The sequence below is a fragment of the Ctenopharyngodon idella genome, chromosome 13 (genome assembly GCF_019924925.1).
Source record: "Ctenopharyngodon idella isolate HZGC_01 chromosome 13, HZGC01, whole genome shotgun sequence".
NCBI classification, from domain to species: Eukaryota; Metazoa; Chordata; class Actinopteri; order Cypriniformes; family Xenocyprididae; genus Ctenopharyngodon; species Ctenopharyngodon idella.
In genome coordinates this window covers 30,384,612-30,400,688 of record NC_067232.1, presented here as the reverse complement: position 1 = coordinate 30,400,688, position 16,077 = coordinate 30,384,612, and the positions used below count along the sequence as shown (strand labels likewise).

Sequence of the window (16,077 nt, the reverse complement as noted above, 5' to 3'; positions counted from 1 at the left end):
TTATAACATACATTATGAATAAATTATGAATAAGTGTTATTCTTAAAACATGACTAAAAAATGGGTGGTTATGAATAATCATGTCCAAAAAATTATTTTATAATTCTTACAATGCTTTTCTTTTAAACATATTGGCAGTCATTTGTTTCATGTAGTGAATAAGTCAAATGAAGTCAGCTTTATTTCTATAACACTTCAAAGCAGCTTCACACTAATAAACAGGAAAATATCAGAATCAATGATGCAAACTTCATCAAATATGAGACTAATTCTGCTGTAAAGCAGCTCTACAGAAGACAATAGTGTCGTTATTCACTTTGAGTCAGTTCAGTGTCGATTCAGTTCAGTTTAATGTTGATTCAGTTCAGTTAAAAAATTTGATTCAGCTATAAAACAGAAGACAATAGTGTTGTTATTCAGCTCAATTCACTTCAAGATTTGTTCTCATTAATAGGGTCAAGTAAGTGGATAGTAACGGCAGCTTCACGATCTGTTTGAAGGGTCTGTGTGACTGCCACTAGTGCTGAAATGCGACAATCAAAAAAAAAAAAAAAAAAAAAGAGTAAAAAAGTAAAACAGAGATACGTACAGCAAGCGGAGAGATCGAAGACCCCCGAAGGCCAGAGTCGGGATACAGCGAAGAGCGTTATAGCTCAGGATCCTGCAGGACAAAATCACACAAATCCTCCAATGAGATTTGACTTTCACAGCTGTGATTCAGCATGAGATTAATGTGGTTCACGACATACAGGGTAGTGAGTTGACTCATGTTGGCGAATGAAGAATTGGTCAAGGAACTGATCTTGTTGTTACTCAGGTCTCTGAAACGAAAGTTCATCAAACCAGCTGATGAATGACACCGAAGACAACAACTCAGAGAATACATGAATGTAAATAATAAGAGAGAGAGAGACGTACACGAGCTGCAGGTTTTTGAAGTTGGACAGCTCCTTTGGCACTGCGCTGAACTGGTTTCCGTCCAGGTACCTGCAGACATTCAAAAAACATATTTCCATATTTATCTGTTTCTCAAACAATCTTACGCAGTACTAAATATTTTTGTGTTGCACCATTAAAGGGGACCTATTATGCCCCTTTCACAAGATGTAATATAAGTCTCTGGTGTCTCCAGAATGTGTCTGTGAAGTTTCAGCTCAAAATCCCCCACAGATCATTTATTATAGCTTGTCAAATTTGCCCCTATTTGGGTGTGAGCAAAAACACAGCGTTTTTGTATGTGTCCCTTTAAATGCAAATGAGCTGCTGCTCCCGCCCCCTTTCCAGAAGAGGGCGGAGCTTTAACAGCTCGTGCTTCAGTTGCTCAACAACAACAAAGCTGGAGAATCTCACGCAGACAAAATGAGGATTGTCAGTAACGGTGTTCAGCCTTACATTGTTCAAACCGGAGTCGACACTGATGGAGAGACTCAGGAAGAAGTTACAACTTTTAGAATGAAACTGGACGTTTCTGAACGGTTAGTGGATAAATTTATGTAGTTGCTGTGGAGTTGATTCAACTCATCCACTAGCATGTGCAGTCATGTTAATCTTTTGTGCAAAACCTTGCAAATGCTTGCGAAAACAAAATGGCGGCGCCGTGGATGGAAACGTGAAGATCAAGGGGTGGTAATATTATAATAAGATCCCCTTTCTATGTCACTAGGGGAGCAAAATCTGAGCAGCTCATTTTTTCACATGCTTGTAGTGAAAGGCTTGCCAAAACAAAGTTACTGGGTTCAGGTTTTCTGGGTTGGTAGATGCACCGGGGGCACGATTATAGCACTTAAACACAGAAAAAGTCATATTTTCATGATATGTCCCCTTTAAACTTAGTTGAAATGCAGCTCTACGTATAAACTAAACATTTATGCAAGCTTTTGATTAAACAACAGATTGATTGAATTGCATCAATAAGCTCTAGTTTTACCCAACATACCTAGATGACATTTATACTCACATTTTATGAGACAACATTATGTGAATAAATTACTTTGTTAGTGGCTCTTAAACATGAACCAGTCTAAAAAGTGTGCCTTTATGTGCAAAATGTCCCCACAAAGATGGTAATATCCAAAATCCTTGTCCTTGTGGGGACACTTTTTGGTCCCCATGAGGAAAACAGCTTATAAATCATACTAAGTGACATTTTTTGAAAATGTAAAAATGCAGAAAGTTTTCTGTGATGGGTAGGTTTAGGGGTAGAGAGTCCCCGTAAACCACATATACAAGTGTGTGTGTGTGTGTCTGTGTGTTGTTGCTGTAGCTGAGAGACCAAATACACAATGCATGTGAAAGTCAGTCTGTATTTGACAGGAATGTCGAAGCCTCTCAGCACCTGGTCATGGAGGCGACGGGTTTAATGACGGGCTGAGAGTGCAGCACACCTGGACGCGGCTCTAGAGTCAGTGAGAGCACTGCGTAAATGAGAGGTTTTCACGCTCTGAGGGACGAAAGGCATCTGATGTGTGTCACTCCCACTCAAAAACACACTCATTACAATCACTAACAACAGCTTCTCCCCGGACGACGACACTTTACAATAAGGTCCCATTCAGTTAATGTTATCTTGTTCATTTGTTCAGCTCAAGTCCATTAAATATTAACATTTGATTTTAATAATGTATTACTAAATGTTGAAATTAGCATTAACAAAGATTAATAATACATGCTTGTTATGTTCTTTCCATTGTTAGTTCATGATTAACTAATGTAGGTAACTAATGTCAACAAATGAAACCTTATTGTAAAGTGTTACCAAGAAATGTATGCAGAATAGCTGAAAGTGTACTACTGAATTGTAGCTTGTATCCTGTATATTAGAGTTCATTAAAGTTTGAATTGCATCTAAAACTTCCATGCATTTGGATCACAGGGTTTTAACATAAACAAACATAAATAAACGTAATGTGACGCATATCTGTCAGTCATACATAAATGAAACAGGTCTATACTTTAAGAACTATTTGCATCTATTTGATTTTATTTAAATAAATGTTATTTAAATTGTATTTAAATAATCGTATTTAAATATTTTTATTTAAATAATCAAAATGCATTTATTCAATTGCTCAGAATCAGCATAAATCTGTTCATTGTGAAAACAAGTATAAAGATGGTTAAAATATCAGTGGAACAAGCAATATCCAATTAGTTAAAATGTATGAGACTGAAAGAAGTTGGATGATAAATACATAAACCTGTTTATTGTGTATTTAAAACACATTCAGTTTATTATTACTATTACAGAAATCTGACCTGTTTCATTTTTGTGTGACTGACAAATATGCATCACATTACATGTTAAAACTACATAAACTAAATGGATGGACATTTTACATGCAATTTAAACATATGAATCTTAAATATAAAACTTTGAGTGAATCTCAACAAGGGACTGCAGATGAAAATTAGCCAATTTGGCTAAATCCATTTTCCATGTATTGTCCTTGATTAAATAAACAAGTAAGTAAATAAATAAAGAAAAGTAAGTAACATTTTCTCAGTTGCTGGCTTTATCTCTGTGAACTGCTGAGTAGCCCCGCCCACCGTGAAATCTCATTGGTCCTCATCTCCACATTAGCATGACATGCTCTGATTGGCTGTGATTTTGTCACTTTTTTTCTTGATGCTGGAAGCTTGTTGCAGGGTTGGCAAGTCTGCGGTTTTCTTGTGAAATTGGGCTATATTTAAACTGTATCCGTGGGTTTATTTCTCCCCCCATGAGTTAAAGGTTTGACATATTGAATAAATTATATTTGACTATTGTTTGTATTGAAATATTTTATATTCTACCAATGATGTGTGCTAGAACTGTGCTAGATGTTAAGTTTTCTGATCACTACAATATAGTGGTTTTCATTTTGCATAACAGTGACTGTAAAATATGTATTTTAAGTATGGGAATGGCATATTTTGATATTTGGGATATGATCATTGGGCTACTTTTGGATATTTTTGATTGGCCATTGGGCCGCACCTGGTTAGGACACCCAGTGTAATAGTTTTGTGGCTCACTGAGGCTCAGACTCACAGCTCGGTGACGTTGCGAGGAATGCCTTTGGGTAAGAGGCGCAGGTGTTTGTTGCTGCAGCGCACCACCGTCTCCAGACAGGTGCACTCGGCGGGACACTGGATGGGCGGCGTGCAGCTCGCTTCCTCTTGATCTGAGAGAAACATCAGCGTGAAGGGATCATTAGCCCTCTCAGAACACTGGGAATCGAGACATGCAGTTTTGATGAATTAGATCCTACCGTCTTCGCAGCGGAAATCTGGTAATGCGACGTCCTGCAGGGGAATCTCTTTGAGGAAGGCCGGCCGCTGGCAGCGCGGGTTCCCCGTGACGATCTTATGGTTCCTCAGCCAACTGCTCAGCCAGGCCAGATGGCAGTTGCAGTTGAATGGGTTGGCCAGCAGGTTTCTGCCACACAAAAATAGATATTAATTAGACCAAACCATAGTCCCTTTAAGGCAAGTCCTTAAAGGCTTTTTAGTGCAGCGATTTAATTGGCTGTTTGAGCAGTCACTCATGTATCTGTCGTAAGGTCAATGCATACTGTATAGTGCAGCATTAAAATAATTCCCCAAAGAAATGACTGATATCTAAATATTTTTTTCTTCATCCTATGTTGCTTTGCGTGAATTACGGGAGTAACTTGCATCATGCTGTCGACAATCAGTAATAAAGACGCATTCACACTAAAGATGATAACTATAAAGATTAAGTTTTAATAATCATTCTAATTCTGTGAGAATACTGAAGTCCACAACACTACAACTATAACAATAATGACACAATATCTTTGGAATCACTTTCGGAATCCTTTTTTTCCAGCTGATAAAGGATTAAAACATTGACAGCCAATCAGAATCCCTCCTGCTTTAAAGAGCTGGAGCATTTAAAGAGACAGACGACAAAACTGCAGCACACTTATAATAAAAACAACAATATAGTGTGTCGATGTGGACGCTAATATATCATTATAGTTATTCTTTATAGTTATCATTCTCGGAGTGAACGGGTCTTTATGCTAGCAATAATAAGCCTTAATGAAAATGTGGCGAAAGACAGATACAGAGTCTTTATAGCATGACATTATCATTTTATAGTTTGTTACAGAAATGTTGTGTGTTTTTTGCTTGTTCAGAAAATTCCTGTATTTCTGAGAGCATTTTGCCATTGAGTTCTGAAAACGTTATTTCTGAATGTTCAAAACGTCCAGTTTTTTAAATGTTTTAACCCTCTGAACCCCTTTATTTTTGGGTCACACTTGGTCCCTTCGCGGTCAAAAGTGACTGAAGCCTTGAAATGTAACTCTTTTTTTTTCAGGAAAATCAATGTAATATATTTTTCTTCAATAATATTTTTTGATTATTATTTAGAATTTTGAGGGGATTTTCTAATACTATGCAATATTTATCAAATTTTTATGAGCTATTTTTTCCATTAAAATTAATATAATTTTTTTTATTTAAATTATTTTTCAATAAATGCAGTATTTCAGATTAAATTAGAGTGAAGGCCTTTAACATATCCGAATCAAGTCCATGATATTTTGTGTGTTCACATAGCTAATGCAACAACAGTCATCAAATGTCATCCCATTCAGATGAAACAAAAAAAAAAGTAAAAATTCAATTTCAAAGTTTGGTCAGTTCTGACCAAAGAGGCCAAGAGGGTTTTTTCTTGGTTATCAGAACATTAAGAGAACATTCCATTTTGCAAACATTATGTGAATGTTACATTTGAATGTTCTCTAAACGTTCTGAAACAAGTAGAAACATTTAAAAATGTTAGACGAACATCCGACTGAAATGTTTCAGAAAAAACATTCTGTAATTGATGTATAAATAATTTTTATGTGCTAACGTTTTGAGAACATTATCAAAAGCCAGATAACTTTGAACGAACGTTCTATTAATGTTACTGGAAGAACGTTTGTTCATAACTCTGAATGAACCGTGCCAGAGATCATTCCCGGTTATCTTGGCCCAGCTCAAGTTAATGATTACAGGAAACATCTGTCTCTAGCACCACATGCTAAACTCTTCTCGGGAGTTCTGCCAGTGTTGGGTCAGATGAAGCAGCGGTTTGGCTCTTACAGGGTGGAGAGGCTCTGCAGCGTGTCGAAGGCTCCGGGCGTGATGGTGGTCAGTGTGTTGTCATACAGGGACAGCAGACGGACATTGTGCAAGCCCGTGAAGCTGTTGTTGTGAATGCAGCTGATGCGATTGTTCCGCAGCATTCTAGAAAACAAACAGACCATGTGCATGAATTCAGATGAAGAAAATGATATATTACGATTGTTTTTTGACTAAATCTGGGCTCACAGCATCCGCAGGCTGTCCAGACCCCTGAACATCCCGCTGTGCGCCGAATCCAGCTGGTTTGCCGTCAGGTGCAGTTCGTTGACCGAAGAAGCCCCTTCGAACGCCCCGTCCTCGATCTCAGAGATCTTATTGTTGCTCAGGTTTCTGCAGGTCAAAGGGCAACGTTAGTAAAGAGTCACAACCAGTCACACGGACGCGAGAGCGGGACTTACATTTTCTTCAGGTGAGAAAGCGTCTTGAAAACACCTGTGGCTTCTATCGTCGTGATCTCGTTATTGTTGAGACGGCTTGTGAAAACATACGGGAAAATGAGATTAAAGGAAACACACTTCTGGAATCTATCAGAAATATTGTCTGATGTTGTCTTACAGTTCAGTGGTGGATGCTGGGATGTGCTCAGGGATGCGGTTTAGTCTCAGATTGGAACAGTCCACTACGTTAGACTCACAGCGGCATTTGGCGGGACAGACCGGGTCATTATTACAGTCATTGTTCAGTCTGGTGTCCTCCGTTCCTGCAGCAAAAACAACTCGGTCAACAGGGAACGTCCTCAGAACGTTCTCTCAAAGTTTTGAATAAACCAATAACGTTATTAGAACGTTCATTCAAAGTTATCTGGTCTTTAATAAAACGTTAGTACAAAAACATTACTTATGAATCATTCATGGAACATTTTTCTGAAATATTTTAGTTGGATGGGCTTTTTAAATGTTACTAACTACTTGTTTCAGAGCGTTCAGAGAACGTTCAAAAGTAATGTTTTCATAACTTAATGTGAACATTGGCAAAACGTTCTTTGAATATATTAGTGTTTGCTGGGTTCATTTGAACAGAGTCTTGGGATGAGGAAACTGTCAGAATACTTTAACAAAGGAAGTGTTTATATGCGGCGAAGCACAAGGCTGTTATCTAACAAGTGTTCAATAATTAACGCGCACTCCAGGAGACGGCGAGTGATGATTACAAGATCTTCTAAAATTAGCAATCATAATAATTTTTTCAATCTTTTTTACACTCTCAGAAGAACAGGTTCTAGATGAAACCCTAAAGAGTTCTGTCAGGCGCTTCATAGATAAAACCTTTTAGGGGTCCCATCATTTTATGGATTTAGTTTCAATTAATTTTGTTTTAGTTTATTTTAATTAAATGTTATGAATTAAACAGCTCACAAACATACTTTATCAGTAGAAAAAAAGCTGAAATAACCCGTTAAACGTGAAAGTATTATGCAATCATTTAAAGGATTAGTTCACTTCAGGATTAAAATTCCCTGGTAATTTACTCACCTCCATGTCATCCAAGATATTCATGTCTTTCTTTTTTCAGTGTAAAAGAAATAAAGGTTTTTGAGGAAAACATTCCAGGATTTTTCTCCATATAGTGGACTTCACTGGGGTTCAACGTGTTGAAGGTCCAAATGTCAGTTTCAGTGCAGCTTCAAAGAGCTCTACATGATCCCAGACGAGGAATAAGGGTCTTATCTAGAGAAACCATTGGACAATTTCTAAAAAAATACAACTGTATATGCTTTATAAACACAAGTGATCGCCTTGCACGTGCTTCCGTTTTCCGTATTCTTCAAAAAGCTTACGCTGTATGTCCTACGCCTTCCTTATTCAACTTACGGAATGAAAGCGGCGCCAGTTCTGTTTTTACCGTAAGTAGAATAGGGAAGGCGTAGGACAGACAGCGTAAGCTTTTTGAAGAATACGAAAGTACGGTTTTGGCGGAAGCACTTAGAAGGCGATCTTTTGTTTATATAAAGCATATACATTTACATTTCTTTTGAAAATGACCGATCGTTTCGCTAGATAAGACCCTTATTCCTCGTCTGGTATCGTTTAAAGCCCTTTGAAGCTGCACTGAAACTGTCATTTTAACCTTCAACCGTTTGGAGGCCATTGAAGTCTATTAAAGGAGAATAATCCTGGAATGTTTTCATCAAAAACCTTAATTTCTTTATGACTGAAGAAAGAAAGACATGAACATCTTGGATGACATGGGGGTCAGGAAATTATCAGGAAAATTTTATTTGAAAGTGGACTAATCCTTTAAACTACGCCAGAACGTGTACACACCTCACGCACCGGATGCTGTGCGTGCGCTCAAGGCAGTTGGACATAGTGGTGTATTAGAGGTAAAAAATGACATAAATACTGTTCGGTTTCTCGCACAAACCGATCGTTTCATGTCTTAGGACATCAATGTGTCGTCATGAGCCGCAGGGTTTAATTTAGATTTGTCTGTGCTTGTTTTTTTGACTCTTATAGATGGAGTTCCCATTGACATGCATTATATGACTGACAGACTGCAACGATTGGAGTTAAAAATCATCATTTGTGTTCTACTGAAGAAACAAAGTCACCTACATCTTGGATGCCCTGGGGGTAAGCAGATAAACATTAAATTTTCATTTTTGGGTGAACTATCCCTTTAGGACAGGGATTTAAGACAGATTTCTCCTTATTTAGAATCTTTTTGACATAAATTGTTCTTTAAAACTGAGTCAAGAGCCCTAGAGTTCTATATAGAACCACACTGAACCTTTTATTCTAAAAGTGTACTTTGTTGTACACTTAAAACACAATTTTCACTCAGAAATTGTGGTTACACTTTATTTCAATGATCCACAATTAACTACATGTCAACTTATTCTACTAACCCAAACCCTAACCTAACAGTCTACTAATACTCTAATGAGAGTTAGCTGACATGTAGTTACTTATAGTTAGTGGAATGTCTAAAGTGGATTATCAGAATAAAGTGTAACCGAAATCGCTAGTAAATTTCACAAACATTTACAAAGAAATGGCAAATAACACACTGAACATGAAATTTTGAAGAAGAAAAACTGAAATAGTATTTTCTTCTTTGAAAACCATTTTTTTTATAGTGTACTGGAATAAAAGTACCTGCGCAAACACAGACTATTAAGAAAACCTAAAGCTTTGTTTGATGTTAAGTGAATTCGACACACACTCACCCGGGATGACGTACTGCTCTTTGGCTGTGATGGAGACACAAGAGGACAATAATCACCATCAGCATCTCAGAATACAAATCCATGATCCCAGCAGAGACATGCTTTGATGTATTATTACTGTATAGACTCTTTTTGTGTAGTGTGTGTATATGGTAGTACATTTCCATTGTGTACAGCATGAAACATTTACAACAATTATACTGTGCTACTGCCATCAAGATATATTAGATGTACACAATGGCATCGAATAAAATAAAGACTGCATTGTAAAAAATCAATGTGGTAAAGGGTTTTGATGGCAGTGTTTCAAACTGAGCTTAATACTGTGAAATGAACAGTGATTTTGATGGCTTGTATTTTGATATTGTCAATCCCTTTGACCAGCTGTGGTGTAGAAACTTTGCTTGCATGTGTGAGAATCAGCTCTGTATCAAAGTACTGCATGTGACACCAAGCAATAATGCAGTTTAATATGATTAACATGTAAGATTCCTGTATATGTTTTCAATCCATTTTCTAGAACAATCGTTTTTAAGGCTGTTTCATGATACAGTGCTGGAAAGAACATGTTAAATTGATCGAAAGTGACAGTAAAGACATTTATAATGTTACAAAAGATTATATTTCAAATAAATGCTGTTCTTTTGAACTTTCTATTCATCAAAGAATCCTGAAAAATAAAATGTATTACTTATTACTTATTTTACATTGTAATAATATTTCACCATATTTACTGTTTTTTTATCAGACAAAATGCAGCGTTGAGACTTGAGACAGAAGAGACTTAATTATTCCAAACTTTTGACCTGCAGTGTATATTGTGATACTTGCTGTAATTTAATTTATTGTGTGGCAAAAACTACTCATTCATTACAATAAGAGAGTTTGAGGTTTTTAGTTTGGTTTTGTGTGCTTTTGAGAAGCGTATTCCAGAGCTTTACCCGAGCAGCGGAACTTCTTGCTCTTGATCTGGCCGATGCGTTTGTTGGCGAGCCGGCGAGGGCTGGTGCAGCGGGCTCCGCTGGTCTCGATGGGGTTGGAGCGCAGGTAATCGGCCAGCCACTTGAGATTACAGTCACAGATGAACGGATTCTGAGCCAAATGACTGAAAACAGGACAAACACATCCACCTTACTGAACCACAGGCCTGTCTGACAAACAGATTCTCATGTATAACATCACTTCAGTAGGAACTGGTAATGTCTAGAAGCGCAGCTTGCCATCTGTTGATCAGGTCACATGTCAAACATGATCATGAATCCACCAGGATCTGTGCTTTGACCTCCTGTGTGACCTCCTGTAACCCAGCAAACAGGGAACGTTCTGGCAAGGTTCTCTCAAAGTTACGAACAAACGTTCTTCCAGTAACGTTAATAGAAGGTTATCTGTCCTTTAATAATGTTTTCAAAACATTAGCACAAAAACATTTTTCTGAAACATTTTATTTGTATGTTCATCTAATGTTTTTTAAATGTTACTTGTTTCAGAACGTTCAGAGAACATTCAAAAGTAACGTTCCCTTAATGTTTGAAGAATGATACAATGGAATGTTCCCTTAACGTTCGTTAAAACATATTAAAAAATCGATGTTTTGAACGTTCCCTCAGAAATAATGTTTTCATAACTTAATGGGAACATTATCAGATCATTCTTAAAACATATTTTTGTTAGATGGGAATCTGTTATTTACTGTAAATTTTCTAAATATGTTCAGAATATTTGTGTGTGTGGAACCTTAAATCATCTACAGTACATTGTGAGTATAGATCACTTCTGAAATGTAATCTGGTACGGATTACAAATTACACAATGGTATTCATTACCTAAAAAGTGTAATCTAAAATATTAATCTAATCGGATTCTAATCGCAAGATCAGTGGAACATATTTCGTCAGTGTCCTGGTAGCACTTTTTATTTACATCATAAATTAGATTTGAAAGCTTGAGCACTCAAAATTAATCCTGTGAAAGCCATTTTGAGTGCTTTAAACAGTGCTTGAAATCCTTTAGTAGGCTCCTCCTCCTAGTGGGCGGGGTCATCTTTCAAATTTTACACAATTTACTGAACTGTTTTATAATCAAATCTTTTGCTAATCTTGACAAAACACACATTGTTGGGAAGGTCTAAGACTTAAGGTTCCATATTTGGCCGCTGTTTTGTGATAGAAGTGTATTAATGCAGAAATGTATTAATTTGTGACAGGAGAACACATCGGTGTGTTTGTCACCCGGTGGCTGTTTTTGGTAAAGTGCCTAAACAAAATCTCAAACGAACCTGAATTTTTGCGATATCAACTCCAAATTTGTAACACAATTAGGTTAGAGATATGGCTTTGAAATCATAAATTATTTTGTAAAATAAATGTTTGGTAATAAATAAAACAAGTGTAGTACAGTACATTTGCTTTGCAACAAACTTAAACTTTTATAATTCCTTAAAGGGGTCCTAAAATGCCCCTTTCACAAGATGTAATATAAGTCTCTGGTGTCTCCAGAATGTGTCTGTTAAGTTTCAGGTCAAAATACCCCACAGATCATTTATTATAGCTTGTCAAATTTACCCCTATTTGGGTGTGAGCAAAAACACACCGTTTTTGTGTGTGTCCCTTTAAATGCAAATGAGCTGCTGCTCCCGCCCCCTTTCCAGAAGAGGGTGGAGCTTTAACAGCTCGCGCTTCTGTTGCTCAACAACAACAAAGCTGGAGAATCTCACGCAGCCAAAATGAGGATTGTCAGTAACGGTGTTCAGCCTTACATTGTTCAAACCGGAGTCGACACTGATGGAGAGACTCAGGAAGAAGTTACAACTTTTAGAATGAAACTGGACGTTTCTGAATGGTTAGTGGATAAATTTATGTAGTTGCTGTGGAGTTGATTCAACTCATCCACTAGCATGTGCCGTCATGTTAATCTTTTGTGTTGAATTGACCCTCGTTTGTGAAGCAGTCCGGTGTAAAATGACGGCATTTACTACAACTACTCTTCTCTAAAGCAGCCCATCTTTGTTGTATGTTCTTGTTCTATGTTTTTATGAAAATATAATCACTAAATTTAAATGCATTAGATATTAATTAAAAGTCCAACATTAAGCATGCAAAAAAATGTTCTCTTTTGATGATAAAAGAATGCTCAATAAGAGCGTGTGGTATGAATGTGTGTGTGCTCACAGGGTCTGTATTGCGCGCAGCGAGGTGAAGGTGCCCTTGGCCAGCGTTTGGATTTTGTTGTCGTATAAAGAAAGCAGCGAGAGATTCTGCAGGTCCTGAAAGGTGTTTGCACGAAGACAGTGGATCTTGTTCGCATTCAAAAGCCTGGAAACACACGAGAAAGAGAGAGAGACGCTGATGAAACAACATCATGCAAAACAACAGTGAGCAGTTTATTCAGTACTTCCCAGCCCTTATGAAATGGAAACTCTTCAATATCTCAACTGAGATTAAATGGAGGGCAAATTCTTTCAATGCTGAATTATCTGAGCTGTTCTGTCCACATTCATTTTACAGCTCTGCACTCTTACGCAGCCTCTGAGCAATGAGATGTTGCTCTGACACTCACAGCAGCTGGAGGGCGTAGAGTCCATCAAACACTCCTTTGGGCAGATCAGTGATCTTGTTTCCGTACAGAACCCTGGACACCAGAGACACAATCAACACAAGACCATGCACACTTGTCCTTACTGCTAGACGAGCTAAAAATCATAGGTAAAAAGTATTTTAATGCATTAATTATGCATAATTATAACTACATACATTATAATACAAATCTATTCATTGTTACACCTTTAGGAAGTATAATACGCTCAAACATGACAAACAACCAATTTCAGATGTAACAAGGAATCTGAAAATATAATGCAATTTAATGTTGGTTACAATTATTTATGAAAACATATAATGCATTATAACATATATTATGTTCTCACAACGTTTTTTCCTGAAGCAATTTAGTTGGATGTTCATCTAAGCATTTTTTAAATGTTACTACTTCTTTCAGAACATTCAGAGAAAATTCAAAAGTAACGTTCTTATAATATTTGAAGAATGATAAAATGGAATGTTTCCTTAACATTCGCATATCCAAGAAAAAGACGTTTTTAAAACATTTTAAAAACTGGGCATTTTGAACAGTCAGAGAAATAACATTTTCATAACTTAATGGGAACATTAACAAAACGTTCTTAGAACATACTTTTGCTATTTGGGTTTTTGCATCTGAAGTTATTTTAAACAAGAAAAGTTTGTGATGAAATTGAATTAGCGACAGATCTTTTCTTTCATATCGTGATGTACATCCGAGTGTAATGGATTATCGAAAAAGATAAAATGTAGGGTGGGACTTGGTTCTGTGAATTGGTTGTTGATTGGATGTTGAGACGTGGGCGTGGCACTCAAGTGTATGCAGATGAGCGTGAGGTTGCAGGGGTGGAGTTTAAACCGGACTAACTGATTGGAGAATCCTGCATAAGCTGCCAGAGAGAAGACTGATGCTCCACCGGTTATGACATTTTGATTAAACATTACGATTCATGAATCGTTCACAATAAGATCATCAAGACACATTTAGTAAACAGATCAGGTGAATTTTCATTTCATGCTGAATTTAAGAAAGAAAAAATCTGTGGATAAATCCACTAATTTACAAAATCTGATGGAACTGAATTAAAAGCGAATTAGAGAACTCAAGCATACAGTGTCTGGGTGATGTACAGTAAGTTAAGATGTGGTGAAGATGAATATTAATGAGTTTACACCCAGAAAGTCAGCACGGCCTAATTAATATGCATGAGATAAGCCACAAACAACCTATCACAGCACTCGTTGTGACGTACAGCACACACACACACACACACACACACACTCACAGTGAGTTTAGGGAGCGCAGACCCTGGAAGGCGTCAGGAGCGATCTCAGAAATCTGGTTGTTGCTGAGATCTCTGTAAAGAGAGACAGAAAAAGACATGGTTCAAAGTGTCAGCAGACGACATGTGAAGTGAGTTTGCCAGGATCACGCTGGGTCTGGGCTGTTTTTGGCTCATGTGGCAGTCGGTATGTAAATGGGTAGGTCTGAACCTCCAGCCCGGCTGCGGTGAGGACTATTAGTAAACGGCAGGCATTACAGGCCACGGAGAAGACTTTAATAAGCCTGTGGTCTACCCATCAAACCACATGCAGGCACAGCACTGCAGACAACCAGAGAGAAAATACTCTCGACAAGATGTAGAGCGGTGGGATTTTACAAGACATGCTGCATGAGCCAATCGGCTTCTTGAAAATCTTAACTTTAAGTAGAATCACATTCATACAATACAGATCCTTCACAGTAATAAACAGGAAAATAACAGAATTGATGCAAACTTCATCAAATATGAGACTTAGATTCAGCTTTAAAGCAGCTCTACAGAAGTAGAAGTAGTGTCATTATTCAGATCAATTCAGTTCAAGTTTTTGTTTAACTGAATACAAACAAACTGTGTGAAATCTCTGGGATCAGATATCATATGTACATGATGCCAAATAGGACATTTCAGCATAAGCACAAGTTCTTAATATCAAATGAAGATCCACTGATATAATCCTCATGCCAGAGTCCAGCATCTCCAAAACATCTTTTATTACATTGTTATGGTTTAAGTTCTCTTATAGTGCTCAGCAAACACTTCAGAAGAATTTTTTTTCAATCCTGAATCCATTTAGAGTTTTCTAAGCTGTGTTGCGAACTTACATTCGGCGCAGTTTCTTATAAGGAGAAAAGGCTCCGGGAGGAATGGATTTGATGCCGTTCTGTTCCAGTCGTCTGCAAAAAGAGAAATAAAAAAAAAACACACAAGCGTTATTGCAATGTTAACATTTCCTTGCGCTCTCTAATAGACACACTCCCACTTCATATCACCCACAATCAAGTAGTCACAGCCTTGAGCGTGTCTGAGTTTAGTCTTCACTAATACTGTAGTCTCTGCCATCAATATTCTCTCTGGATTTCCTATTTGGCTTATTAGCATTATTATTGCATAAGTTATTTATAATTTCACAGATTGCAAACAATGTTTTAACTTTAGGAGAATGCCAACAATGCATCATATTATCAGGATGTAACCAATGCATCAACTTGCAAATACGTCATCCAGATATTGTTTTGCATGGTTTTTCGCAGTGATGATTGTTGGTAAATTAGACCTTTTAGCTGTACTCATATTCGAGGCACTCAGTTTGAAGCAGGATTTGGCTGAATGTGCGATATGATGTCTTAGGACAAATATTGTAAAAAATCTGTGGCAATTCCAAAAAATTGTTTGCTTGATTTTGCATTAAGTTCCGCGATCACAAAATCCTGGAGAGACTGAATAAAGAATCACTAACAGCAGCTGTCATATATTCTATCTGCACTCTATTCCTGTTTGTACAGCTTTTATGTCTTTCTGATAAGCAAATACACAGTTTTCTCCTTTCCTTTTTGGTTCTGTGTCTGCTCTCACTTTATCCTAGTGTTTAAGATGACAGACCCATTGGCTTCAACTTCGATATGGAAGCTACTTTGTCAGTAAAGCAGAATTATTGGTAACTCATCTCGCCCTATTATGATGTGCATCATCCAGAAATTCAATTGGCATGAAATCCGAGTTGTAGTTTTAGGATCTGGAGATATTTAAACCTCCTCAGAGATCCAGAAAGGGTGTCATTAATTGAATAGCTGATGCAATTTGGATGCAGAAAAGAACAACAAACAATCACTGTGTACTTTATGGCTCTTCTCAATACTTGTCACACTCA

General features: G+C 37.3%; 1 protein-coding gene across 1 annotated transcript in view; it reads right to left on the bottom strand.

Moving 5' to 3' along the window:
* slit1a (slit homolog 1a (Drosophila)) overlaps positions 1-16,077 on the bottom strand; it is an 80,361-nt gene that overhangs the window by 16,107 nt on the left and 48,177 nt on the right. The window contains exons 10-24 of the mRNA XM_051917344.1: positions 15,032-15,103; positions 14,172-14,243; positions 12,866-12,937; positions 12,478-12,621; positions 10,252-10,415; positions 9,311-9,334; positions 6,697-6,841; positions 6,540-6,614; positions 6,328-6,471; positions 6,100-6,243; positions 4,251-4,417; positions 4,031-4,163; positions 919-987; positions 750-821; positions 590-661 (exon numbers count right to left, since the gene is read on the bottom strand). Of these exons, the coding sequence (XP_051773304.1) occupies positions 590-661; positions 750-821; positions 919-987; positions 4,031-4,163; positions 4,251-4,417; positions 6,100-6,243; positions 6,328-6,471; positions 6,540-6,614; positions 6,697-6,841; positions 9,311-9,334; positions 10,252-10,415; positions 12,478-12,621; positions 12,866-12,937; positions 14,172-14,243; positions 15,032-15,103 (1,569 nt within the window). The remainder of the gene's footprint in view (positions 1-589; positions 662-749; positions 822-918; positions 988-4,030; positions 4,164-4,250; positions 4,418-6,099; positions 6,244-6,327; positions 6,472-6,539; positions 6,615-6,696; positions 6,842-9,310; positions 9,335-10,251; positions 10,416-12,477; positions 12,622-12,865; positions 12,938-14,171; positions 14,244-15,031; positions 15,104-16,077) is intronic.